General features: G+C 45.7%; 10 protein-coding genes across 10 annotated transcripts; 3 read left to right on the top strand and 7 right to left on the bottom strand.

The window, feature by feature from the left end:
- Positions 1–923: 923 nt before the first annotated feature.
- N7495_007836 (uncharacterized protein) lies at positions 924–2609 on the top strand (the record flags this gene model as incomplete). Its single annotated transcript, XM_057210487.1, has 1 exon — positions 924–2609. The coding sequence occupies one exon, from the start codon at positions 924–926 to the stop codon at positions 2607–2609; it is 1686 nt and encodes a 561-aa protein (XP_057060030.1).
- Positions 2610–4001: 1392 nt separating this feature from the next.
- On the bottom strand, positions 4002–4349 carry N7495_007835 (uncharacterized protein; the record flags this gene model as incomplete). The annotated part of the gene is made up of 1 exon (XM_057210486.1): positions 4002–4349. One exon carries the CDS (start codon positions 4347–4349, stop codon positions 4002–4004), a length of 348 nt encoding a protein of 115 aa, XP_057060029.1.
- A 739-nt stretch (positions 4350–5088) lies between these two features.
- N7495_007834 (GAF domain-containing protein) lies at positions 5089–5853 on the top strand (the record flags this gene model as incomplete). Its single annotated transcript, XM_057210485.1, has 3 exons — positions 5089–5091; positions 5186–5692; positions 5743–5853. The coding sequence occupies 3 exons, from the start codon at positions 5089–5091 to the stop codon at positions 5851–5853; spliced, it is 621 nt and encodes a 206-aa protein (XP_057060028.1).
- Positions 5854–6368: 515 nt separating this feature from the next.
- Positions 6369–8395, bottom strand: N7495_007833 (putative NAD+ kinase Utr1; the record flags this gene model as incomplete). The annotated part of the gene is made up of 2 exons (XM_057210484.1): positions 6369–6865; positions 6934–8395. 2 exons carry the CDS (start codon positions 8393–8395, stop codon positions 6369–6371), a joined length of 1959 nt encoding a protein of 652 aa, XP_057060027.1.
- An 869-nt stretch (positions 8396–9264) lies between these two features.
- On the bottom strand, positions 9265–10221 carry N7495_007832 (putative exosome complex subunit Rrp46; the record flags this gene model as incomplete). The annotated part of the gene is made up of 3 exons (XM_057210483.1): positions 9265–9675; positions 9741–10124; positions 10195–10221. Coding segments are annotated over 3 exons (822 nt in total), but the record flags the coding sequence as incomplete, so codon positions are not given.
- Positions 10222–11031: 810 nt separating this feature from the next.
- Positions 11032–11976, top strand: N7495_007831 (uncharacterized protein; the record flags this gene model as incomplete). The annotated part of the gene is made up of 4 exons (XM_057210482.1): positions 11032–11055; positions 11149–11244; positions 11303–11602; positions 11665–11976. 4 exons carry the CDS (start codon positions 11032–11034, stop codon positions 11974–11976), a joined length of 732 nt encoding a protein of 243 aa, XP_057060025.1.
- Positions 11977–12112: 136 nt separating this feature from the next.
- N7495_007830 (zinc-binding alcohol dehydrogenase family protein) lies at positions 12113–13159 on the bottom strand (the record flags this gene model as incomplete). Its single annotated transcript, XM_057210481.1, has 1 exon — positions 12113–13159. The coding sequence occupies one exon, from the start codon at positions 13157–13159 to the stop codon at positions 12113–12115; it is 1047 nt and encodes a 348-aa protein (XP_057060024.1).
- A 605-nt stretch (positions 13160–13764) lies between these two features.
- Positions 13765–15860, bottom strand: N7495_007829 (ferric reductase family protein; the record flags this gene model as incomplete). The annotated part of the gene is made up of 6 exons (XM_057210480.1): positions 13765–14162; positions 14227–14388; positions 14438–14834; positions 14888–15073; positions 15135–15196; positions 15257–15860. The coding sequence occupies 6 exons, from the start codon at positions 15858–15860 to the stop codon at positions 13765–13767; spliced, it is 1809 nt and encodes a 602-aa protein (XP_057060023.1).
- Positions 15861–17677: 1817 nt separating this feature from the next.
- Positions 17678–19347, bottom strand: N7495_007828 (FAD-dependent oxidoreductase; the record flags this gene model as incomplete). Its single annotated transcript, XM_057210479.1, has 2 exons — positions 17678–19007; positions 19058–19347. The coding sequence occupies 2 exons, from the start codon at positions 19345–19347 to the stop codon at positions 17678–17680; spliced, it is 1620 nt and encodes a 539-aa protein (XP_057060022.1).
- A 604-nt stretch (positions 19348–19951) lies between these two features.
- On the bottom strand, positions 19952–23002 carry N7495_007827 (basic helix-loop-helix domain-containing protein; the record flags this gene model as incomplete). Its single annotated transcript, XM_057210478.1, has 1 exon — positions 19952–23002. One exon carries the CDS (start codon positions 23000–23002, stop codon positions 19952–19954), a length of 3051 nt encoding a protein of 1016 aa, XP_057060021.1.
- Positions 23003–25997: the final 2995 nt, after the last annotated feature.

Genomic DNA, 25997 nt, shown 5'->3' with positions numbered 1-25997 from the left:
AAGTATAATGAGTGAATAGTATTGAGAAGTTTACATAAAAAAGAGTAGAAAGGCAGATAGTCAACTTAGGGCTTTGGAGTTTCGTTATATCTTTTCTTCTCCAGGCTGATAAACTCATCTAAATGCAATGCATACGCGTTCACTCGCCTAGTAACCCCTGATTCCTTGTAGTAGCGTCCATTTCAGATCGTAATGTCAATATTCAGTCCGCGTATCCAAGGCGCTAGTACTGGAGCACGGACTCTGCTTACCACTTTGCTGTCTTTGTCTTAGCATGTCCGAATGTACCCCAAAGTTCCTTCCGATCCATAGGCTCGAGTGCTGTAAGTACATCAGTACCTAATAACAAGTATGCACAATGCAGACTCCACTCCCCCAGCCTCAGCCCAGGTGCCTGATACCTAGCTATAGAGTATGCGAACCAATTGAAATTCTCGCAAAGTCAGAAAATATGCATTATTTGGCTGGAAAACGGACAAGGCGCCCTTTCTGGCGTTGCTGAAGCTGTCATAGCACTTGCTTTCTCATGTACTCGAAAAAGATCGTCAAGAAACAACACGAGTGACTAACCTCATTCTAGCAAAAGTAACCGGGTATCAAGGGATCAGACCATAGATATCTTGCCTTGAAACGAGTTTAGATTTCTTTTTCGGGGTTAATTCTAGTGGAGGCCTCAAATCGGATTTTGGAGTTGGGGACCATGTAGCCTCAATCGAGGAAGAAGTAAATTCTCGATACGTCTTTTCCGATGCAGGTGAATTGGGCCTTGCTCACTCTGAATCAGCCTAGTGTCTGGTGCTTGGTCGCACTCCTAGGAAAGTGTATAAAGTGCTAGGGATAAGAAGGATCTTCAGAAAATGACAAGCTTCAACATTCGTTTTGTCATCTAGTCTTTGTACATTTTACTTTCTTAGTTCTTCACTATGAAGTTACAATCGTTCCTCATCTTATCTTATGTCCTTGGGGCAGCTGCATCTTCTATTCAAAATCCCCCTAAAAGGTGCTCTGGAAACACTGCCAACACGAGACAGAAGTGGTGTGACTATGACATCCATACCGACTATAATGAGGTTGTTCCCAACACAGGTGTCACCCGAGAATATTGGCTCTCTCTCAACGAGGTGACCGTCTCTCCAGATGGAGTTGCGCGTTCTGCAATGGCTGTCAATGGGTCTATTCCAGGTCCTACGATCTTTGCTGATTGGGGGGACAATGTCATTGTGCATGTCACCAACAATCTCACGACTTCTCATAACGGCACCAGTGTCCACTGGCATGGCATGCGCCAGAACTACACCAACCAAAATGATGGAGTCACAGCCATCACTCAATGTCCCACGGCACCTGGCTCATCGTATACCTACAGATGGCGTGCTGTGCAATACGGCTCATCGTGGTATCACGCACACATTGGCCTCCAAGCTTGGGAGGGTGTGTTCGGTGGCATCAACATCGCTGGACCTGCGAGTGCCAACTATGATGTCGACTTGGGATTGATGTTCCTTAACGATTGGTCTCATCAAACCGTGGATGAACTGTATCATCATGCCGAAACTGTTGGCCCGCCGACTTTGGACAACGGTCTCATCAACGGAACTAATGTCTGGAACGCCACTGCAAACAGCACTGTGACTGGATCTCGCTATACACGGCGAGCTACCAAGGGCAAATCCTATCGAATTCGACTTGTCAATGCCGCGATTGATACACACTGGAAGTTTATGATCGATAATCATCTACTCACAGTCATTGCGATAGATCTGGTGCCAATCAAGCCTTACACCACAGACTTCGTTGATATTGCAATGGGCCAGCGCTACGATGTGATCGTCACTGCCAACCAACATAAAGTGGCCAAGAACTTTTGGATCCGAGCCATTCCCCAAACGGCGTGCTCTGAGAACCTCAGCGTGAACAATATTAAAGGAATATTCCACTACGATTCTAATATCAGAGCTCCAACCACCAAGCCCTACATTTTTGTTGATGGTTGTGTTGATGAAGATCTGAAAAAACTTGTCCCAGTCGTACCTAAAACCGTCGAAGCTGCAGACTGGCAAGCACTGACTGACGTCACAATTGCCAAAAATTCCAATAATCTCTTCAAATGGTATCTCAACAGCACCTCTCTTGACGTGGAGTGGTCGGACCCTACCTTGCTGCAAGTCTACAATGGAGTTACCGACTTTTCCAACTCCAGCGGTGTGATTGAAGTGCCGAATCCAAACGAATGGGTTTATCTGTTGATTAACACCACGCTTCCCATTCCACATCCTGTTCATCTCCACGGACATGACTTCTTTGTTCTGGGGCAAGGGACAGGTAGCTGGGATGGAACTGTCAATACAGCCAATCCCCCGCGTCGAGATACCGCCCTGTTACCCGCTTCTGGCCATTTGCTTATTGCTTTTGTGACTGATAACCCTGGAACTTGGTTGATGCACTGCCATATTGGCTGGCATACTGCTGAAGGCTTTGCCTTGCAGTGGGTGGAACGCTACAATGAGATCAAACGTCTTGTCGATCCGAATGCTATGGATCAGAACTGTGCTGCGTGGAATAAGTATGACGCCCAATTTAATGTTCAGCAAGAAGACTCGGGAGTCTAATATAATGGGATATGTGGGGTCTGTACGGAGTATAGCTACTTAATTTCCTGATTTATCATTCTTTGTTCGAATTTATTCAATTGAAAGTATATTCTGGTTTTTAGTACTTCGTTCCAGTGTTTCAGTTTCAATATTTTCTTTTCTAATACCTCAAAATTCAAAGAACTATCTGTCAATGCGCAGTGCATTGAGTGCTTCCAAGGTTCCGTAGGTCATTGTTTTATTTTCGGATATCGTAGACCGCTACTTTAAATCATCCACCGATCTGACCTATCAAATTTTTCCTAGACAAAGTGTGCGCTGTCCAAAGCTTATCATGTAGGTTCGCTTCTCGGCTCTATGAACTCAAGTTGATGTATGCATCACGTCTGAAATAGATGGATCTGCATAATTAGCGCCAAACCGAGTGGGACGGCTACGAAGCTCTACCAAAAGAGTCAAGGTGATTACTCCGCACTTCATAAATATATATCCACCCCGTATCTAACCATGTAGGAGCCTCGAACTCCGCATGCACGTTTCAGATTCCCGCAGGATTGTGCAACAGGAGCTAAGTGCTCCGGCATCTGGAAATGTGAAGATGCAGATTTCATTCTGCAGTACTCGAAATCATCTCTCTTATTAGATTCTTTCCAATCATCGAATTCGTGAAGGCTTACAAATGGAATTTAGACAGATCCTCGGTATGTCTCCTGCAAAAAAAAAAAAGCCAGGGATAGTGGGGGAGGAAATGCGACAAGACTTTGTGTGTTTAGGGTTCATATTAATGCCGTGTGAAGGACTTCGCAAGAATAATCATCGATCAACATGATATCAAATGAAATGATTGCGTGTTTCTTACTAGGTAGTATTTTGGCCTATAGTCTGCTCATGACAGTCTATCGGTTGCATATACATCCACTTAAGGAGTACCCTGGCCCCTGCTGGGCTGCCTTGACAGGTTTATACGAAATCTACTTCGCTGCATGGGGACCTGATTACCTTGAGGATGAGATTGAAAGAATGCATCAGAGATATGGTGTGTACTACATTCCACTCTACCTGTAACAGTATCTAGAATACTGATCAGTGCAGGACCTGTGGTGCGCATCAATCCAAATGAGGTGCATATTCAAAAGCATTTCTTCAACACAAACTATGCCGATTGCTGGATAAAAGGCATCAAGTCTGAGGTTGAGCATTCTGGCCGTTACCAATCAGTTCAGATCAACCCGTGCTTCGTTCTCTTGAAACACTCCAAGGTGTTTAGTTCAAGGTTTCAACGACACATTCCCACACCCGAGCTTCGTGAGATCCGAGTGGACGGAGAAGAAAGTGAGTTGGACAATGGCCTGGCCTAATAGGCCTGGTTTATTGGCACCACGGCCGAACATTTTGTCTGTTCCCCGAAACTTAGAAGCTATTAGTATGACTGGCGTCGGAGATGGCCAGAATCTCATCCCCGTGCTCGGTACACGCCGTTGACGCGCTGACTGACAAATCATGTTGAAGAAACGAAGGGTGAAAGTTTGGAATGGCGCCACGGCCGTTACAGGTTCCAAGGGTCCAACCGACTCTACCAGTGTGGAAGTAGGAATTCTGTGAATACGAACAGATTATAGCAATAACATAGTTCCAGGACCCATGGGTCATAGTCTTGGAACCTGTCAAAGCCTGAAAGAAGTAAAAGAAGTATTGAGGGAAGTGAAAGGCGAAAGCCGACGGAGCGGGTAAAAACCGGGCTTTAAGGAGTACATACATATTACATAAATTACAGGTGCGCGGGAGGACCCAACACGTGTTTATACTCTTGAAATCACCTCTTAACCACAGTGTTATTAATAGCAAGACTTCTTTCAACATCAATATCTCGTCGGCGTAGACGGTCGCACTCGGGGGTAATGTTGAAGGAAACGTTTAACCAGTGTTTGCCGATTTATGGTGGTTTTGTTGTTCGGTCTAAATATGCTAAATATGCCTCTTCAATAATCGAAATAGTTGTAATTTAGATTTCCATTCCATGGATTAATACTTCTGCCTTATCGAAATAGTCGATTTATTCACGAAGACTTAATGGGTAGAATTGAGCTCACAACAAATAGCGATTTTCTATCATAGGGTCGAAGAAGTCGGCCGCGATGGACCGCGAATCTTTGCCCAATTTTCGCGATATCAGGTTTTAATCCAGTATAGAGGGATTCAAGGGCTTTAGTATTATGATATTCAATTTCTCTTTTATTCGTCAGTTTTGGTAGAATTGTTGATGAAAGAGGAGAAGTTTTCGGGATTTGAGGGTTCATTTGGGTGTGTAATTTATGTAATGTATGTAATGTATGTAATGTCCCGCTAGTGCTGCCATCTCTCCACTGCGGCTCAAACCTTGACTGAATGCCGATCAGAGCCAATTTTCACAATATAAGATACCGAGTCGCCTCGTGAATATCGACTCAGCTATACCTTCTCACAAGACAAAATCTCCATATCCTACATACTTGTCAATATGGTACGCTCTAGTCATTCCCTTGGATATTGTCGCGACCAAACCTGCGCGGATTATCGCATCTTCCACAAATATCAACTAACACTGAATCCTTCAGCCTCACGCTGACGCCTCATACTTCACCCCAGGCCAAACTAAAGCCGACATCTACACCCAAGTCCTCGAGCAAACAAAGGGTCTCCTAGACGGCCAACGGAACTGGGTCAGCAACCTCTCAAATGTCTCTTCCCTCCTCTGGCACGCCTATGCAGCTCTACCAAGCCCATCCTCATCTGTAAATTGGGCCGGTTTCTATATCCGCGATGACAAGTTCCCCGCGCTCGCCTCGCCCGTTTCTTCTCCGCCACTCGAAGGCTCCGATAGTCTGGGCAGCGTTACCATCTCAACTACATATGCCTCGCCAGAAGACCACCTTCTACTACTAGGTCCCTTCCAGGGAAAGCCAGCTTGCCAGCAGATCAATTTTGGTCGCGGTGTTTGCGGTACTGCGGCTGCTAGTCAGAAAACACTTGTTGTGCCTGATGTGTTGGAGTTCCCGGGCCATATTGCTTGTGACGCGGAGAGTCGGAGTGAGATTGTTGTTCCCATTATCGTTCGAGGCGAGGTGAGTGAGAATAAAATAGGGAATTTGGATCTTTTACTAATTTCGCCTAGACGGTTGCTATTATTGATATTGATTGCGCTGAGCCTGAAGGCTTTGATGATGAGGATAAGAAGTACCTTGAAAAGCTTGCGGAGTTCTTGGCCGATAGTTGCGATTGGTGATTTATCAATATACTGCTGTTATGCGATAAGAGATACATTATGAGGAATTGGGATTGATGATTTGGAAGTTGAGCTTCTGTTACGAGCTGAGTTTTGATTTAGTCGCATTTTCGAGTTAAAAGCTCAAGCTTTTAACATTAACAGGCTTCTGAGAAGACCTATGTAAGTTTTGTTTTGAATCAGGATTGATATCAATGTATATTTCTTGCGCTGGGAGATTTCAAAATTACTGCAACAAGCTATCTTCTTATTGAAGTGACAACTGTCTAATAATATAAAGCAGTTCCAAGGTTTCAACCGAAATGAACCAATCCCACAGGGATGTATGTTAAGTAGCGACCGCTAGTCTCCAACACCGGCCAACAAAAAAAACGGCACCAAAAAGACAGAGTCATGAATCTATGCGTGAAATGGTAAGGAATCAAATCCGGAAGGCTAATTATTATCGTCATAATGCCGAAATGAACGACGGCATTCCAAGTATATAAAGGTGTTTATAAGAGGGTGAGAAGAAATCACATATTGAGGAGACTCATTTGTCGCCGCATCGGATTGGGGCATAAAGAGTCGCCATCCTCGCTCGGACCGATGCCGCTATCGGTTTCAGGCGAGGGTTCAGTGTCAATGTCCCATTGTTCGTCTTCACCTTCTTCGGCATCGTCAGCGCGGCCGTCCCAGCTTTTCTGGACAGCTCCGCGGGTATTCCAGCGTAGAGCACGCTGCACGCTGGTGAACCATTCGCCGCCATCTGCGACGACTGTTGGGAAGGGATATTGGCTGGCTTCGACGGTGACATAGTCGCCTTGTGAGAGCTCGACGCGACCCTTACCATCAAAGGCGCAGTAGGCCGTAGAGCGCGAGGTATGGGGCACTAAGATGCGAAGAAGATGGGAGTCGGAGAGGACCATCGGGCGGAATGAGAGAGTATGGGGGCAAATGGGAGTGAGAAGGATTCCAGGAATGGATGGATGCATGAGAGAGCCACCAGCGGACAGAGAATAAGCGGTGGAACCTAGATACGGAGGTGAGTCAGATAAAAAGAATTAAAATGCGTTGGAGACCAATAAAGAGAGAACATACCGGTTGGAGTGGAGAAGATGACACCATCTGCTTGGACGACAGTCAACAAGTTATCGTCGGCGTATAGCTCTAAATTGGAAACATAGGGAGAAGGGCCACGGTCAATGACGACTTCATTGAGTACCTCAAACTGCTCTCCCTCAACCACTGCCCCCGCTTCTGCTCCCTTGCTCCGGTCTTTCCGGTAAACTGTACATGTGAAGCGCATGCGTAAGTTAACGCGCATGCCCACATCGCCCATCACTGCGCTGAGATGTGATTTATATTCAGAGAATTCAAAGTTCGTCAGGAAGCCCAAGCTGCCTAGAGAGAAACAGAGGACTGGGGGAACGACACGTTGGAAGAGCCAAGATGTATATAGAACGGTTCCGTCGCCTCCAAGTGTCAAGACCAGATCGAACTTTTCCGGTGAGGTCCAGCAGAGATCAGGAGTCCAAAAATGTAGCATCCTTAAGAAACGAGGGTCTTTCTGAAGAATACTAGCGGCATTGAACCGCTTCGAATCCCGTAATTTCGCGTCGACATAGACATTAACACCCACATCACTTCCATAGCGCGGAGTTGAAAGTAGCCAGTCGGCCACCTCTCGTGTCAAGTGTACAAGACTGTTATCGCGTGCCTTTGTAACTATCATGACATTCCGAACGGCACGTTTGATTGGCCGCCGTTGTAGTTGCTTGGATACCTCCCTCACGCCCGTTGCAGTTTGGACTAGTCGTGAATGCGACAGCCAGTCATCATCTGCAATCTCTTCCAGCACCTTCTTAATATTGACAGCGTCATCGAAGCGCTGGTGAAAGAAACAAGGCGACTGCAACACCAGTCGCGCCGAGGACGACGATCGTTCGAGGTAATCGCTCAGTTGAAGGTTAGATAAAGCGGCGGATAGTCGTCGGGAGGTATTGCTATTGCCGCGCTGCGGGTCCTTCTCCTCTGAAGATGTAGAGCCATTATTAGTGCTGCTACCACTGCCAGTGGGGCCGGAGTTGCCGGTGCTGTTATTCGAGATAAGACCCGACCAAGGGCTTTGGAACGTGCTGTTCTGAGCATTGCCAAAGCTAGATCTTGAAGCCAGGGCCTTCATGATTGTCTGGCGGGGGATACTATCGGTGGAGAGTGATTTTGGCGCGTTTCGCGGTCGACGACCAGAGAGGGACTTTTGACGAAACCGCTCAAGGGTCGAGCCGGACAGCGACCAGCCGGCGGTCTCCTCTTGAGTCGATTCAATCGGAGGTGCTAGAGCCTTGTTATCAGGTGCAACTGGAGTCGAAACTCGAGGTGAATGGATGCCGTGTGTTTGAGAGGGTTCTATATGGAGAGCGTAATCGTGAAGCAGTGCCTCGCTGACGGTTGAAGTGGATGGGGCAGGTGGGGCACTAGGACATAAGGGAGATAAAAGAGAACATTTCTGAGCGAGATCTGGTGTGTCAGCTCGGAGAGATTCGCTGCCTTGCGACGCCATGGTAATTATGTGCAGATCGGGGGTCGGACAGGGGATTGGAGCTCTCAAAGGAAAAGGTGAAGGCCGGGGCTTGGATGTAATGGGGTTAGTCCAATTCTTGTAGGGAAGGACCCGTAGGTTAGCCCTAAAAGCACCTATACTTTTTTTTTTTTTTTTTTTTTAATGCTGGAGATAAATAGTTAAGAACGTGTCATAGTCGAAACTGGGTTTGATCGGGAATAATTTTTTTTTCTTCTTTTTTCTATTTTCCTATTTTCTATTTTTCTATTTTTCAAGTCGTTAAGCCGACAACGGAGTTATTACTTCTCCCTTCATTTAATAGATGATAAAATGATAAGATGATAAAAAAAGATCAAACAGCGGAGTCTCCCCGTAACCTAATTAGGCGGAGAGAAAAGATAGTCCCAATTAGATCTGCGGAGACTTCCATAATCGGCTATGTGACGTTTACTTTGTACATCTCTAAGATTATTAAGCATAATTCTTACCTTTTCTTTTTCTTTGGCATCTTCTCACATCATATTCAATCCAGATCTCAAACACAGACGAAAATGAGGCATTTGATTGGACTTGGTGTCGCTTGCTTGAAGCTCTAACCTGTAACCAAGAAGAAAAGTTCCAGGAACCAAAGATCGTGGGTAGGCTAAGGTGCCACAGCAGGGGTGGACTCCATGATCACCCTCCAAACCAATAGTGGTTTGTGTATGAAAGTATAGACAGGTGATACAGCATTCGGTGTGCTACCAGCTGTCACACTTGCGTTCCCGAGTAGCAGCTTGAAGATCGTAAAGCCGAGGTAAAAAAAAAAAAAAAATGTCCAGTACTTTGTGGGGTATCGTGATCTCGTCAATTTTATTATGCTATCTCTCTCAGAGATCGTCAAGTTTCCATGAATAGTCCTTGTGTAGGGAATCCTCCACAGTCTCGCGAATAAACTCATCCAGGTGAGCCTTATCTGTCTCTTCGCCCATTGTGACATCTCCGTCAGAGCCAGTAGAAGCCTTCCGACAGATAGCGACAGCCTGTTGCCGGACCAGCTCCCATGTTTCAAAATCGAATCGTCCCTGGCTCTCATTGAGGAGCAGGTGGCCCTTGGAGGAAAATGCAAGAGCGTGAAGTGATGCCGCAGCCTTTGCATCACTTGTTGAGAGATCGCGAATGATGTCGCCAGATTGAGTCACACCGAGCAATGTTGTAGCGAAAGCCATGGACATGGGTACGGATGCCGAAAGCAAAGCGAGTAACGAAGCGTTCAAAAGAGCCGGGAGAAGAGTGATGTACTGTATATATGTAAGTTTATGGATTTCAAAATCATCCAGGGCATAGTGCCATCTGTTCTACTCACAGAGTCCCCACGCCCGATGGTTTCGCCTCCAAGAATCACTAGTGTGATGACAACTCCGCGGCGAGAGAATCCTTTTTCGCGTCCCAAGATCACCTCACTCAACACACTTCGCAAGATACCCTCGGCGTATCTCTCACCAACTCCAGCTGTGGCACTTCCTGGTTTCACAAACACCTCAACGGTAGCTTCTTCGGGCTTTTGGGCGTCGCGACGACCGGGAAGCTCAACTGGGGCATTGACGGCACCAAGCACATGAAAGCCGGTAGCCGGGCATTTGTAGGATACAGAGCCATCATTACGGCTCAAGTTAGAGAGTGACACTTCCGGGTCGACCATGGTGTGATGAATGTTGGTGGTTGAGAAGAGAAGAAATGGTTGTTGGAGCTTTTGATCAGTGATTTTTTAATGATGCGGGCCGCCTTGTGATTGGTCAACGTCGATCAAGATTGCTTACACTATTTTTGGCCAAAACAGTAGTTATCTATATATTCATAAATTATAAATGTAAACTCATACACTGAGAAGGAATTGCTTCCTTTTCATTAGCTAGTGAATCTTCAATCAAATTTACTGAATTCAACTTATAGCATTTGAAGTATAAATAGAGGATCTCAGCTTCAACCAGAACTTTTTACCACTGATCGACTTTCTTAACTTAGATTTCTTCAATTGCAAGGTTTCTTGCTCCATTGAGATTTGAGGATCCAAATATTCTCCTCAAGATTCAGATTATGAGACTATAGCTCAGTTCCGAGGTACTTGTGCTGAACAGTGGTATCTAAGTCTTGGACGTTCAGGCATTACACTCGGCCAGTTGTTGGATACTTCGGAGTCTGTGCATTCCTTTTGGATACTTTTAATTCGTACACTAAGTCAGATATCGGCATTTTAGATGGGTACAAAGTTGACAAATACACATAAGCACCCCGCGTGCGGGGCATTATTGGTCCGGCTGGTCCATACTTCACTTCATCATCTAGACCTCCGCATTTGAATAAGAATTCAGAACTTGATCTGACCTACTCGAGTGAATGAAAGCAGTTGACCATGTACGAGAAGGATGATGCGCTGGTCCTATGCGTAGCCTGTGGGACTCAGTACAGCACTTCGGATTCCTCCGAACAACCTAGCTGTTTCATTTGCGAGGTCCATATTCCCTTAAGTATCGAATTTTCTATTTTCAAGACCTCAGAATTGATGTGATGTTGTTTCTAGGACCCGCGACAATTCATTCCACCATCAGGACAGGCATATACCACCCTGAGATCGCTGAAAACCAAAAACTATCGCAATGAATGGACTCATCACTATCAAAGTGAGGATAGTTTATACAGCCTTTGGTCAATTTGCACAACACCCAAGGTAATACTTAATGCTATGTATCAAGGCTGTTTCTGACCAGGCTTAGTTTGCCATTGGACAACGCGCTTTCTTCCTGAAGACTCCACATCAGAATATACTGTGGGATCTGATCGCTTTTCTTGATGACGATACCGTCGAGAAGGTTCGTTTTATCTATTTTGAGAAGTGGAGAAGTCTCCTTAACCGATACATTACCCTAGATTCAAGCACTGGGCGGACTTTCGGCCATGGTGATATCTCATCCCCACTATTACACAACTTATGTGACTTGGGCACGCACCTTCAAGTGCCCAGTTTATGTCTCGCCTGAAGACACAGAATGGATGTCACGTATGGATGCCACAGATGTGAAGAGGGAACTCATTACTGAAACCACAAAATTGATCGTACCTGGCCTCACTGCTATCAAATGTGGCGGTCATTTCCCAGGCAGTCTTGTTCTGCACTGGGCCGAATACCAGGGAATGCTCTTCATTGCAGACACGATTGTGACCGTCCCGGTGAGAATGACTTCAACTTCAGGTACCTCTAAGGTCGTATCAGCGCTGATATTCTTTGATAGTCTGGGCTAAATCCATCGCCACGATTGCCATCACAGTCTACTTATACATTCATGTGGTCGATCCCGAATATGATCCCAATGCCTGCTGATGATATTTATCTGATCTGGAAAGCTATTAGACCATACAAATTTAGGAAGACATTCGGCGCTTTCAATGGCTTGACGGTTGAAACTGGCTGGCAGAAGATTGGGGGTGCTGTGGTACTTGAGGGAGGATTAGAGCAACGAATTTTGGATAGTATGAAGATTGTTGTTCGCGGACAGCTTGGAATGTCTCATCATCCTATCTTTGAGCAAACAGTCTCTGTTTAATTTAATACAAACAAGGGCTCTGACAACCTGAAAATGGCACAGTGAATTATATGCGAGCCAGAATCAAGATGGGCTGTGTCGATACAGAGTAAAGATTAAAATTTGGCCTCTCCATCAATCATGACAAAACCGTCTTTTAAGGAGTCTCATCAACATTATAAACCAGCTTCTCTCCGCTGACTTTGCCATCCTTCATCAGCTTAAGTCCTTCCAAAACACCCTTCAAGCCGTCCTTGCCAACCTTAGGAGGATGCACTTTGACCTTTCTATTGGCCAAGAACCATTCGCTCATCACTGTGAAAAGCTGTGCATGATCAAAGTCTTCGGATTTAGCGGGATAAGGGGTAGGTCCAACTGAGAAATCTTCACCCAAAGCAGTGTACCCCAGAGTAGAACGACTGCGGACATTCTTGCGGGCAATCTTGACGGGAAGGAGGGTGCTATAGTCACCACCACCGGTAGAAATGGCACCCTCACAGAAAGCAGTACTATCTTCGAGTGAAATACAGTCAAAAACGAGCTTCAAGTTATCGTTGGTAAGCTTGCGGATTTGGGCAGGAGACTCGGGGACATTGTAGTCGAAGACGTGATCAGCTCCGACGCTACGAACAAGGTTCACGTTGCGTGGAGAGCAAGTAGTGATGACAGTGTAGCCGGAATACTTGGCGAATTGAATAGCCAGTGTGCCAGTTGCTGTAGAACCACCGTAAATGAGGAGAGGAGTTTTATCCCAGGTCGGATCGGTGGGAAGAGCCAGTTTCAGGCTTTGGTAGAGACCTTGGCCAACTGTGGTGATACCAACACCTAGAGTGGCGGCCTCTTGGAAGGATAGGTGGTCGGGAATCTTCATCTGCACGCCAGCCTTGGCCACGATATATTGAGCAAAGCCACCGTCCTCAGGCTGAACGTCATTACAGCCGTGGACGAAGCCGCAGATACGATCACCCTTCTTGAAGGACTCGTGGACGTCTTTGCCAGTGGCCTCTACTGTACCGGCATAGTCGCAGCCTACTAGCACACCGGGGGATGCAACGTATTCGATGTGTTTCCAGTCGGTAGGGTTTAGACCCACAGCAACGGTCTTTACGAGGATGTAATCATCGCGAAGCTTAGGGATTGGTCTGTCAGTGACCAAACCTGCAACCTTTGGCGATATGATGACGACAGCCTTTTGCGTAGACATTGTGAATAAAGTGAAATGCAAGCTTGTAAAAAAAAGAAGAAGGAAGAAAAATTTGAAGACGCTTGATATATTCTGATTAATGAGCCCCGCAATACCTCCGTAGATGACAAATCTGATAGAACCTAGCAAGTTTAGGCATTTCATGTTCATTTCAAAAAAGTACGATCAGCATTTGGCCCCGCTTCACATATATTCACTTTAAATCATCAAACCCTTGGCTCCCAAGATTGATCCAGCGATACCCACATATATCACTTCTTAAATCAGTAGACTTATTTATACTTCTAGAATCCATGGAATATACCAGAGAATGAGATGCTATAGCTAGGGCTACTATACGTGATATGATTAAATTCTAGGTCTCATGTCTATGGGAATAATTTCGGGTTTTTCAAAATGTTTTTCAAAATGTTTTATATAATTTTCTTCTGTGGCCAACTCTAGGAGCCAACTCCTGCTGATTTTAGCGCGTCATTCGTTTCCCGGCTTCATTTGAGAGCCACCATGTCAAATAACGTAAATCCAGGATTATTCTCGTTTTATATTTTTACCGCTCAGAAGCCACAGAAACCTTGAATGTCAAGAGATTGAAAATATTTAGCTAGTCACCACGAAAACGCCTCTTCAAACAGATCAACCGTCTTCTCCCCTTGCACATTGCGCACAGCTTCACGGACACTATCACCGAGACAACCGGGGCCACAGACGCTGACTGCCAATGCACCAACCTGCTCCGTTTTTTCATTCTCTAACAATGTTCGTAAACACGGTTTCCCATATTGTACGCTGACGGACACGCTAGATGGGGCACATTCTGTCCACGGTGTCTCGGGTGTAGGTATATATTCTTCGACATTGTCTTTATGGTCTGTGACGTGAACTTCAATACATAGCCTCAAGCCTTGAAACTGAAAGTATGAAGTTCCGGTGGAATTGATGGAGCTCTTCAAGGCGTCGTGGCTTAATATCTCAATCATCCACGTTTGAACCCATGTTAAATGATCTAATAGCCCAAGTCAGTATTATCGTACATGTTGATAAAGGATGGTTCTTGGAATGCAACTTACCCAAACTTCGAATCATCCACACCAGGTGGACTTTGCGGATTGCCGTTTTACGAGAGGCAAAGTTTGATACCACCTCATGCAGGTAGGATATTGGATGAGTGATACCAATACCACCTGCAATCAGCAGAAGACTCCCATACGAAGCCAAAGAGTGAATCCCACCTAGACTAGTATTAGTATTTTTTTATGATAAAGAAACATTCATCCCTACCAAAGGGTCCCTCGGCTAATGCTAATACTTTGATTCTTCCCTCGGGCGACTCCTCAACTTTGCGAAGGAGTTTCTTGGTGAAGCCGTCTTGGCCCTTGATAAGAACCGACATTGTAGTCTTCTGTGAGCCGCCAATGAGAGAAGCGAATGAGTCACTGGAGCTCTGTTTCTCATTGAAGCTCTCTCCGTTTGATGTCCAGGCAACCGTGAAAGGGTGTGAGGTCCATAAGCCAAGGCAGGGAATGTAAAGATACATGTATTGTCCTGGACGGAAGTTCCAGGCTCGGGCAACCTCAACATCAACACGTGCAACTGATCCGGGAAGCGCTTCCACGGTAGCGGTTGTTGGACGCTTGCTGAAGTTTCTCCAGATAAGGATTCCGAGGCGACCGGCACGCTTTCAAAATCAGTAAATAGTTCAGAAGTTCGGGATTGGAATTGTGAACTTACATCGAGACCCCACAAAATCAGAGTACCTAGTAGCACCCGCTGCTGTGTCAAATTCTTGAGATGATACCACAGTGCCACGAAGGACATAATGGCTAGAGCAATATGACAGTGAAGAAAGAATTCGTAAAATGAGTGTCTGAGAGGCGATAATGATTGTATGCAGATGAAGACGAATCCAAGAATAGCCTAAAGTATGAGAGTCGCGTTAGAATACTCCATTTTTGGATCATCATGGATTGATATATACCATCAAACCGTATATGTAAAATGGCACTTGCCAAATTGAATAAAGAATGTAGTCGCTACCATCTGCAGAGAAGATAAATTAGCTAAAATATATCTTGTGCTCTAAAAATCGAGGGCACTCACTCATATAAGCTTGATTTGCCAGAACACTGCTCATGTGAATGATAGAATTCGCTGCAATAACACGCCCAACCCAGCGATGCATGAAGTTGAAGGAGTCAAAGGAAAGTCCTAGCATTGGAACCAATGGATTATTCCGGCCTGCACTCAGAACCAGTCCAGGGGTATTCATCACGGCCAGATGACCAGCGGCATACTTGAGTTGAAATAGCTTCAAAGAGAGATCATTTCGCCACCAATCAACTGTCACAATGATAAATATCAAATTCAGACACAGATAAATCACTAGGAATATCATCTCCATCCTCAATGGCACCGATCCCATATGCATTCTGAGAAATCGAAACTCTCGGCTGTGCCGATTACCCCAGAATGGTGCGTACAGCACATGCTTCTTCAGGCCAGCGATTCTCCCACTCGTCCGAGAGAGCTGAGTCTGGTCATTGGTCTGCATGGCTAGCTTTGAACGTCGGCGATGTTGAATTCGAATGATCGTTCTGTATATAAATATCAAGGCGATTAGTACCGCAATGACGAACAGAGGAACCGCAATCTCCGGGTTCATGGGCGGCTCATCATGGCCATTTCCTTTCAATTCAACGCCCATTTTGCCATCCGTATGCAAAATAGTTCCGCAAAGGATATAGATATGAGCCTTAGAAGACAAACAGCGAATAAATAGAAAGGAATATCGTCGTAAACCGCCCAACAGCACGGATATTCAACGACTCCTCGAAGTCTCAGACCGAACGAAGAACAAAGGACGTATCTGCAAAATATAAACGCTCTAAATACGGAGCACCTTTGCGTGGAGAAAAAGCCAATTCCATTTCAGGAAGTGGTATCCAACTTTCCGGATCTTGGACTCCATCCTGAATGCCGTCATAAGAACCGAGTGCCTTGAAGTTTATTACTGCTAAAATGAAAACATCACAAAGATTTAAAGATTTGCGTTATTGTCCAACGAAAGCGTGTTTCTTGAGGAATGTAACAAACCGAAATGGGTAAGTGAATCGAGGGGGCTTGAGCTTATCCACTGGTATGTCGTCTCAGTGCTCAGATCTATAAACAAACCACAGATTGAACGAACGCCACCCACTAAGTCCACGTTAAAACCTGGTAGCATGAGTAATACAATGAACGTCTATGACATTCTCAAGAATCCAAGCGGGAAGAGAGGTGTGGAAGAAACGTGTTGGCCTAGAAGCTGAATAGTGGTTGAAGCTTCCGAAAACGGAAATTTTATCCACTCCCCGTCTGCGGCATGGAAAGCCCATTTCCCCCTCCTGAACCGGAATTTAAATAACTTATTGTCTTGAATTCTTGATCCAATTCACTCAAAGACATCATTTTTCTTACCTGTAGATACTCAAATCGAAACGTGCTTGCAGAGTGCACGTCATATTGCTCTTCTATAAGCTTTGTGGCTTTGAGGAGAAAAACGCAACTGCAACGTTGATAAGGACAATAGTTTAGTGCATTGTGGAGTCGATGTAGTAGATTACGATACATGATGATGTATTGGTGTATTCCCATTGACATAAGTTTTTCTATACCACGTTGGGGTTTACTTAAAAAGGACAGAGCAGCATCCAATACTCATTGCCGATGATTACCGCACCACATCTTCACAATCTTAGTCTTCTCACGGCCGACAAAAGTACAGCTTGTGGATAGATGACCAATGCTTCTCGCCAGATTACCACACGACATCCCTTCGACTTCGAATATCCAATTAGACATCTTCGCTTGATCTCCGCGCCACTTCCCAGCTATCTTCTCGATACTTCCATGTCCTGACCAATGCGATAGAAGGGCTGACGATAAATACAAGGGCGGGACCAGAGATAATCTCTGTCCAGGAATAGCTGGTGGATATACGGACTCGTAGTAGGTCCCAATGAACAAAAATTGTGAAGATCGTGATTAGAATATCCAAAAGAAGTGTCTGAGCTTCAACTCCTTGAAGAAACCCAGATTCCCCCTTCAAAAGGCGAAATACCACATGGAATGGAGCTCGAGCTCCTAGTGATGAGAAAATGAAATGGATGGCAGAGACCATCTCCATAAAGTGTAATTGACTCACGGTAAAACGTCCAAATAATGCCTTAGGATTTGAGACAGATGCTGAAGGAAGTACTTTGTTGTAAAATCGAACGACCAATGGCATAATAGCATGAGCCATTGGCCACAGCTTTACTGGCAGCGTGGGAGATTTCAGAGAGTAAACGACCAAAGGAGTATAGACAGACCAGTAAGCCAAATTGATTGCCCTAGGTATTGACAAGTCCAAAGCTCTTGGAGACGGGAAGTAAAATGCTTTGGCTCCGGTAAACATGATGAAAAGGCTGAAGTAAATCGGCATCACAATGGTCCAGTCTAAAACCAAAGAGGCCATTCCAAATAAGAGCGCACTGGTTTCAGTTAGTTGCCAGGTTGCGAATGAACGGAAAACCGAAACACGTACCTGCCGAGTATACTCATAAAGAAGAACCGTCGGTAAGATTCGATGCACATAATCAGCATAACCACTGATATTCTCAATTGATCGAGGAGCTGATACATTTGTTCTTGTTCCAGATTTATCGACATGAAGAAGTAACTCTCACGCGTATGCTCGCCATGCAGATGAACACGGTCGAACTCAAGTTTTTGGAGAGGATAGAGCCACACTGTCGCAAACACAAGCAGCGAAATCCAGGCCATACTGGCCAATCGCGACCGAGATTTGGGCTTCAATTTGACTTCATCGTCGTAAAGGTGCATACCTGGTTTTGAGGGAATAGGAAGATGCTTCATCCGAACGCCCAAACTCATAAGATAGGCCACTCTACTCACAAATACCTCCATTGGAATCTTTGGGAGCAGGTATAACTGGAAGATCTTGTGTAGTGGGGTTGCCATAGCATCAGCTTTTTGCATCGCATGAGAAAGGTTTGCTGCAACTCGAGCTTGCTGTTCTCGAGACTGTTGATACGCGAGAAAAGCCTTTTCGATTCTGGCTTCATCAGGACTTGGTTCACGCCTCGCGAAGCATTCAAGCTCATCAGCAAGTGTGGCAGCGGAATTGATGCAACTATTTCCATTGAGCCCGGTCACTGGATTGCTCTTGTGCCAGGAATCACCGAGTAAGACCATACGTCGATAGAAGCATGTTTTCAAAACACCTTCCTCGATGGGGACCAGGGAAGACTTGATTTGATGCTTGATAACATCGCCAAACCTGACGCCTGGCCTGATGAAATCATCCGCATACCTGGCGATAAGTTCTTGAGCCTCTGCCTCAGTGAAGTGAGGGAAAGATGTTCCCTGGGCTGGTTCATCATTCTTCGCAAAAATGATCCAATACAGAATACCATCAGGTCCTCCTGCTGCAAGATAGCTGCGATCTGAGCCAAATGATCTGGAGGCTTCGTCTTGTCTCATCATACCCTTGGGCATGCGCGATGTGCCGAATAGCCCACGGTAGGTATGATGAAAAGATTCCTTGGTCGGGAATAGAATTCTGCCAGGTGTTTCGTCTGATGCGAGACGCTGCATCTCATTTCGAATAGAGCTTCGGACTCCATCTGCTCCGACAATGATATCTCCGTGGAAAACAGATCCGTCATCTGTTTCAACAGAGACACCATCTGAGCGGCATTCAATCTTGACAACCGCACTGTAAGCATGAACTTTTGTCTTGTCGCGAAGGTTGTCATAAATAGCCTGCACAGTCTGCCGCCTCTCCATGAAGCGCATCTTGTATCGAAAGCTGTAAAACGGTTAATACCTGCATAAAATTCAGAATGAAAAATTACCTACATCTCCTCAAACCAAGCTCCTGCTTCAGGGAATTCTCCTCGATGATTCCCATTCACATCATAGGTTGTGATCGTATTGACTGGCTCGTTGAATTTCACAATTGCATCATGGCACCCAAGTTGATCCAGTATCCGCGCGCCATGAGGCCAGATAGCGAGTCCAGCCCCAATATCAGGCGCAATTTCATATTTTTCTAACACGACAAAGTCGATACCGTATTGCTCGAGCGCATTGGCCAATGTTAGACCGCTGACACTGCCACCAATGATAATCACCCTAAAGGGAGCCATAATATGACGAGAATGTTGAATATTCTAGACAATTCACTCTTCTATTAAGTTTGATTCGAGAACATTCGACTGTCCAGCAACTGAGCACTGGGTAGCTTGGGGTGTTTTGTATTTGCTTGGAGATTCTCAAAGCAGGAAAGGTTCGGGCTCGTCTTACAAGGCAAACCTGGCAAGAGCTCCAGAAACCAATTCCAAATTAGGTTAGAACGTTCGGAGTACCATATGTATGCTTACGGAGTAGTGTCACCATGACTTTTGCCTTGATAATATCATGCCGAGGTATGAGACTTGAAGACAAGTATGCATAACCTCGGAAGGGTAACTGCCCGAACCTGGATGATACTGGGAGAAAAGTAAATGATTGGAAAATCTTCATTTTTATTATTTGACTGAAAGAGCAGCTCGGAATTCAAACACGAGGAGCGAATTTCTAAATGTATGTGTAAAAAACAAAATGCGCCAGTTAGTTTGACAATTCCTTATTTCCTTCTACTCCGAAGCCGCATAACACAAAGTAGACTTATGCTCAACCCAATACCGAAAAGAAACGCCAAAGTCATTATAAAATTTCCGTATACTAGACAGGAAGATTTGGCTCGAGTGTTCAACCCATAATGTCTAGTACCTTTTCAGTTAAATTAAGACGAGAATTTATCTCGTCGTTGGAGCTCAGGCTGCCATAACCCGTATCGTTGCTAGCTGATCGTTCATGTGGAAATGAAAGTATCTTTCCAATATGAGAACCGACTGCGTCTTGGTCAGCATCACTCTGGGGAGCCGGTTCAGAGTTCTCCCGACGACGTCTGTGCCGACGTTTCTTCACTGAGATAGGTTCGGAGGCGACTTGAAAGTAGTCATCCACGTTGATACCGGCATTTGCACAAACAGAGGTGCATGACTTTACAATGACCTCAACAAGAGCGGGAGAGAAGCCGTAGAAAATAGGGTTGTAGGCGTTTTGAGCCCAGTAAATCAACTGGGCAGCGACACGACCTAGATTGGGGATGTCTCGCGGGCAGATTAGAGGCTTGCGAACGGGACGAGGTGTTTCCTCGGCCTCGTCATCGGCGGAGCATGCGGTTTCACTGGTGGGGGAAGACGGAGCGGATGAATCGGACGAAGCAATGTAATCGACGTCAGATGCAAGGAGATGCAGCAAATGGTAGACTGCGGAAAATCCAAGTAGACTAAGTTCGACCGGGTCAATGGGGAGTTCGTTGAACCAATTGATTGCCTTTTGGATAGTGAATGACGCAGGAAAAGGTGAATCGTCCGAGGACCGCCCTGTCACCACTGCAGCAATCATTGCACAGCGTACAGTGAGTGCAATCTCATTCCGGACTGAGACTGGCAGTGACGAGTCAATGAAGTTGTCAGCACGACTCTGGTCGCTGCTGTTCTCCCTAGGAAGAGCGGCAAGAACGAAATCGATTTTCTTAATGCGATCGGTCTCAAAGAAAACTGATTTCATTACGAGAGCGCGGGTATACGCGGCTGAGAGACGCGGGGCAGATTCGAGAGCCATATGAATCCTTTTCTTAAAACAGTCACGGCTGGGCTTGGAGTTGAGACCGCCCCCGCTCGCCTCGAGATACTTCAAAAGAGAGGCCTGCAGAAGGTGGCATGAATACCAAGCGGCCAGGGCATCGACCGGGCACTGGATAGCCGGATCCTCGTCGACGACATCAAGTAGCACCTCGTCATCAAGAGTGCCTTCTTGAGTAGGTTGGTTCCAAACGAGATTGACAGCACGCTGAGTGATAGAATCGGTCATGACATCCTCGCAGTCGAGACTAATCAGAGCCGCAAGGTGAGGGGGAAGGCAATTGGGGTGATTTTCGGGCAATCTGTTGTTCATATCTCTTGCCATGGCCCACTGGTACCGGGCAAGCGTACGAGCTATATCGTTGGAGATATGGAAGGTCCAAGAGCCGGGTTCTCCCACTCTATATAAAAGGATGCGAACATGCAAAGCCTTAAGCATCATTCTTACTGGGCTCCGCGGAAGGGTTCCCGCCGCGAAAATGGTCAGCACAAGTCGACTCTTGCTAATTTCAGTATCACCACCGGTAAGCTGAGCATCAATAGCAATGTCCCAGGTCTTCACCCGGCCCTTTTCATCCTCCTCCGTAATACCAGTGGCCCATGAGTAAAGTTTCCAACCCATCAGGCATCGCAGAACGTATTCGAACCATCGTGATGTCACCACAGCCCATTCACGCCAGAATCTATGGCGCGGGACACCGGCTCGTTGCATGCTGGTAAGCCATGCTTGTTGGCGGAAGTTTGAGGTTTTTGGAGCAGCATTTTTCTCGGCAGCTATTTTCACTGGAGTTCGCGTTGTGATGGGCTGGGCATTGAAAAGGTAGAGGAAGATGATAAAGGCACTGGCAAGAATGAGGGTTGCAAGCACAAGGAATCCAATAATAGCTCGCAAATGCCACGTGTACCAAAAGTTCTTGATATAGTATTGCAGGTACGGAAGGTTGGGCGATTTTAAATGGCTCAATAAGTTCAAAGGAACGGCAAGCAGCCCCTTTGCTTCAGTATCGGATTTGTCTGACCCGAAACCCTCAAGCACCATGAGACCGGCAAGGGCGCCGAGCATGTATTTGTTAGGAAGCTTTGACCGTCGGCGCTCATTTTCCCGTTCATAACCATTGTTGGTTCGAGGTGTTGAAGTCATGTATGACTCAGCGAAAATTCCTTTCTTCCCTTCCTCTCTCATGCGTCGCCATGCATCGGGCACTTTGATAAGGCCCTCAGGAGGGTTCTGTGGAGAGGGAGAAGCATCGCTTGTATTACCAGAAGCCTCCTCAGCCTGAGAGAAAACACTGGGTGACGTGCCAGTATTTGATTCACCGGATACAGTATAGTTGCTAGGAGATGACACAGAAGCGCTCGAGGTGACAGCTTGATCTGCGGCCTTGTCCACTTGGCGAAGTTGATTCTTCAAAGCGGTGTTCTCATCTTCCAGGCGTTTGTTGCGAGTTTCGAGATGTTTAATATATTCGGTTGCCTTAGATAGAATAGAAGCCTTGTTGAGCTTGTTGGCTGGCAGGGTACCATCGGCGTCATCTTCATCGTCATTAGAATAACCGCTGAGGGGCTTCATCGCTCGGAGACTTGGTACACTATCACGTAGTTCGGCGATCTTTTCGTTCAAGTTGGCTCGATATCGTTTTTCGATAACATTGTGAGCACGTTTCTTGGCAGGCATCTTCTTACCTGGCTGTACAGGATCAATCCTCATCGTGGAATCGTCGTCGGTGCCATTCTTGCGCTTTCGGCCAACTCCCACGCTAGAAATAGGAGAGACCAGGCCAAAGTTCGAACCGATGGAGCCTTTTAGACCCAAGTTCCGGCTCCTGTCGTCGGAGAGTCCTGATGGGATTTGCATCATTCCAAGAGGGAGATTTGGGAAAACTTCGCTTTGCTGAACGGTATTCGGTGAACTCATTGTGGTGGGTGGAGAGACAAAAGGAAGGCCCATGTTGGTGTCAATTGGTTTATGGTTGTTCTCGTCCAAGATGGGTTCATCCCAACGCATCCACTGCGTCCAGTCTGAGTTGGTATTTTCGGCAGATATTATACCACGAGACTCATCCCCACCGGACTGGCGGTGGGGAGAGAAAAGCTGGAAGTCCGAGTCCATGACGGGTATATCAATATCAAAAAGTTGAATAGATAAGGAGCTAGGGCATCCAAGACGTCTTGTCTTAGGCCGGCACCAATGGATAAATTTGGAGGATGATTAGGCTAGTTGGCTGAAAACTATAGCCTGTCTTAGTTTTGTACAGAGAAGCAGTGGCTGCGAAAGATAGAGATCGCCCCCCTGCGCAGGCTTGGGATACGGATAGCTAGGCCAGTATAGGCTAGCGACGGTCAATCGACCATCGATAAGAATATCAAGAGACACTTACTCCTGGTAGATAGCAAGACTCAAAAGTGTTTTTAGGTAGGACAGCTCATGCATGAAACATCCAGGGACTGAGATGTAAGATGCAAGGTACTGAGGGGGTAGATGTTAGAGATGTAGCCTAGCAAGGAGAAGAAGTCTAGCCACATACCCACTTGAATAGGGTGTGCTTGAATGTGAGCGGGCCTCTAGAAAGGTTGGGAGTCTCGAATTAATTGGCCTCCAGTAAAAAGGCGATCACCATCAGGGTGTGGGATTGTGGGCCAGGATGCGCTCGCACCACACCAAATCACATCTAGTTAGGCTCTAGAAAAATAGAACGGTGGTGTTGTTACGGAGTTGCCAAAGAGCAAAGGTTTTGAACATCATACGACCCTCGGCTTCCTCACTTTCCGAGGCCTCAACAAATTATCTGATTGGTTGTAAATTCCCCAGATACCCCACCTGAGTCATCAAACCACGTGACTAGGAGTGATAATCAATATTTAAATATCAAGTCTTTTCTAATACCTATATTGGGTTCGATACAGAAGATTAAGAAGCACTTATCCTTGACATAAGCGAACATTACATTATGAGGTATCGCCAATTGATCACACTTCTCTCGATAAATGTTGAAGCAGTGAAAATTCCGGTGCCTAGATCTTATCTGATCGATCTTCTCGTGCAATAGCATTCTGACATGTGGAGGACCAGGATTACCCCTGAATGCCTCTGAGCAAGAGTTCATCTGTTCTCTAATTTGTGCATAAAATGGGCAGTTCTTTTTCTCGACCTCTTCGCAAGCTCATAGGCAACCAAGTAACCAATTTCGATTGCACCACGACGTTGAGTCACAGCGGTCTAGCCTCAGAATCCCATCAGACTACTTTCGGTGAATGGAATTGGTATCTGACAGCAATTTTTAACTTTGAATCTAGATTCCCTCAACGTTGACCACCTTCCCCGTCACTTTTTACTCCGTTTTCTTCTCCCTTTCATCGGTTTCTGATTACAGTGTGTGGGGCTTCATTTTCTGGTATCCTAAATTCTAACAGAAGATTGAGAACAGTGCAACATTGGATGTGGAGTACATATTGAGTATATATGATCTCATTCTTGCAAATACTCTCCTCTCTAGTAGTGCTGCAGCTCGCTGAAGCTCCAGTGCAGTAGCCCTATCGGCGTTATTAATCTTGTAGATTTTCAACTGGGTCTGGAGAGCGACATTCTAAAATGACAGGATACAGCTTTTCAATCAAGCCACTAAGCCTATGATGAGGTAACCACACTTTTCCTGAATGCAAAAATCTCGGCCTGGTCCGATGTTTGCTGCTAGTGGTGTGATCTTCAAGTTACCGACAGAGCGGCAAGGCAAATTGATGACAACTTTTGATACACTGTTTTGAACTCTTAGTAGCCGAGATATGATGACAATTATTGTGAATGTTCCTCCAGGCTGGCCCATAAAGTCATAGATCAGGTCCAGTAAGGATCTGTCGTGCCATAGCGGCCAAGAACTATTTCATGTCCCGTTGCCTTTGTATCGCCGAAATAGACAGGTGGAAGACCTAGCAACTCATTGGCTCCAGTTGCTGCAGACTTGCTGGTTTGATAGCTCAAGTCAACTGGTGATAGGCAACCACGGAAACTTTCTATCGTGTTTTCCGTGATAACACGATAGTGACGGGTCTGTATGATAGGACAACTACTTCCAAGTTTCTAAATATAATCTTTAAATACTTTTTTGCTGACTGTTTGAGTATCGGATCAACGTTTGACTAAAGTTGTCTGTCTTCATCTTAAAGATGAAGACAGAACGGATTCGATATCGGACTCAAGGGCTAATATAGTCACCTATATCATCATGACGCTGTAGAAATTCATTTGAGTAAGGAGATGATTGGCCTGATACAAGATCTGATATCGAAATTTCACCCAGGTAGTCGTCGAAAACCAATGAAAAGTGAGCCGAATCTCGGTTCCATCAGCCTTGCCCGATATTTATCGAAAAGCACATAAGCCAATCTCTGGATATCCAGGGGTTGAACATCCAACGTGATTGTGAACTTGATCGAAATTCATCTTATTCTCGTAGAAAGTTTCTTCTTCCACTTCTTGGCACAATATGCACCCCAGAAAAAACTCAGAAGGCTTCAAGTCGAGTCCTGTCTATTCTATTAACCGAGCTCAAGTTTGTGAGAATATTGCATTTCAGAAGAACATAGACCCACGGTACTTAGTAAGGGAATACTGCCCCTTATCTCTCTCAGTAGCCTATGGGATAAGATTAGTATTATGTCTTGTCTGTAAATTTGATATCCATGATCGACGTGCCAGTTCTTCAGCAGGATCGGAATTGTTAGACTAAAATCTTCCTGGGGGCTAACGTGTTTGATTCCTCCCCTGAGTAAAAAAAGTATCATTAATTTCCCTGAAGTAGACACACATACATATACCTTCGGTTCGCCGATTGTTCGAGTCTTGAAGCATAGGCCGGACGATCAAAAGAATATTCTTGTTCACATTCTGTTGATATGGCGGAGATCTGTATGTATATATGTATAAAAGGCTCGACCAGTATGCAAATTCCATTTAGGAGTCATTATCCATGATTTTGATGATGAGTTGCTGCCGACAGGAGCCATCAAACTCGGAGAAGATATTTTATCGTCGAACTCCGCTATTGTGAGTGACGTGCCGTGGTGAGGGAGGATGATAGTTGATGTTTGGAACAAAGTGATAGAACTTT

This window comes from Penicillium taxi (genome assembly GCF_028828555.1).
Source record: "Penicillium taxi strain IBT 34144 chromosome Unknown utg000005l_segment0_segment0, whole genome shotgun sequence".
NCBI classification, from domain to species: Eukaryota; Fungi; Ascomycota; class Eurotiomycetes; order Eurotiales; family Aspergillaceae; genus Penicillium; species Penicillium taxi.
Note: the sequence above shows the minus strand (reverse complement) of the source record. Positions and strands in the feature narration are given on the sequence as shown.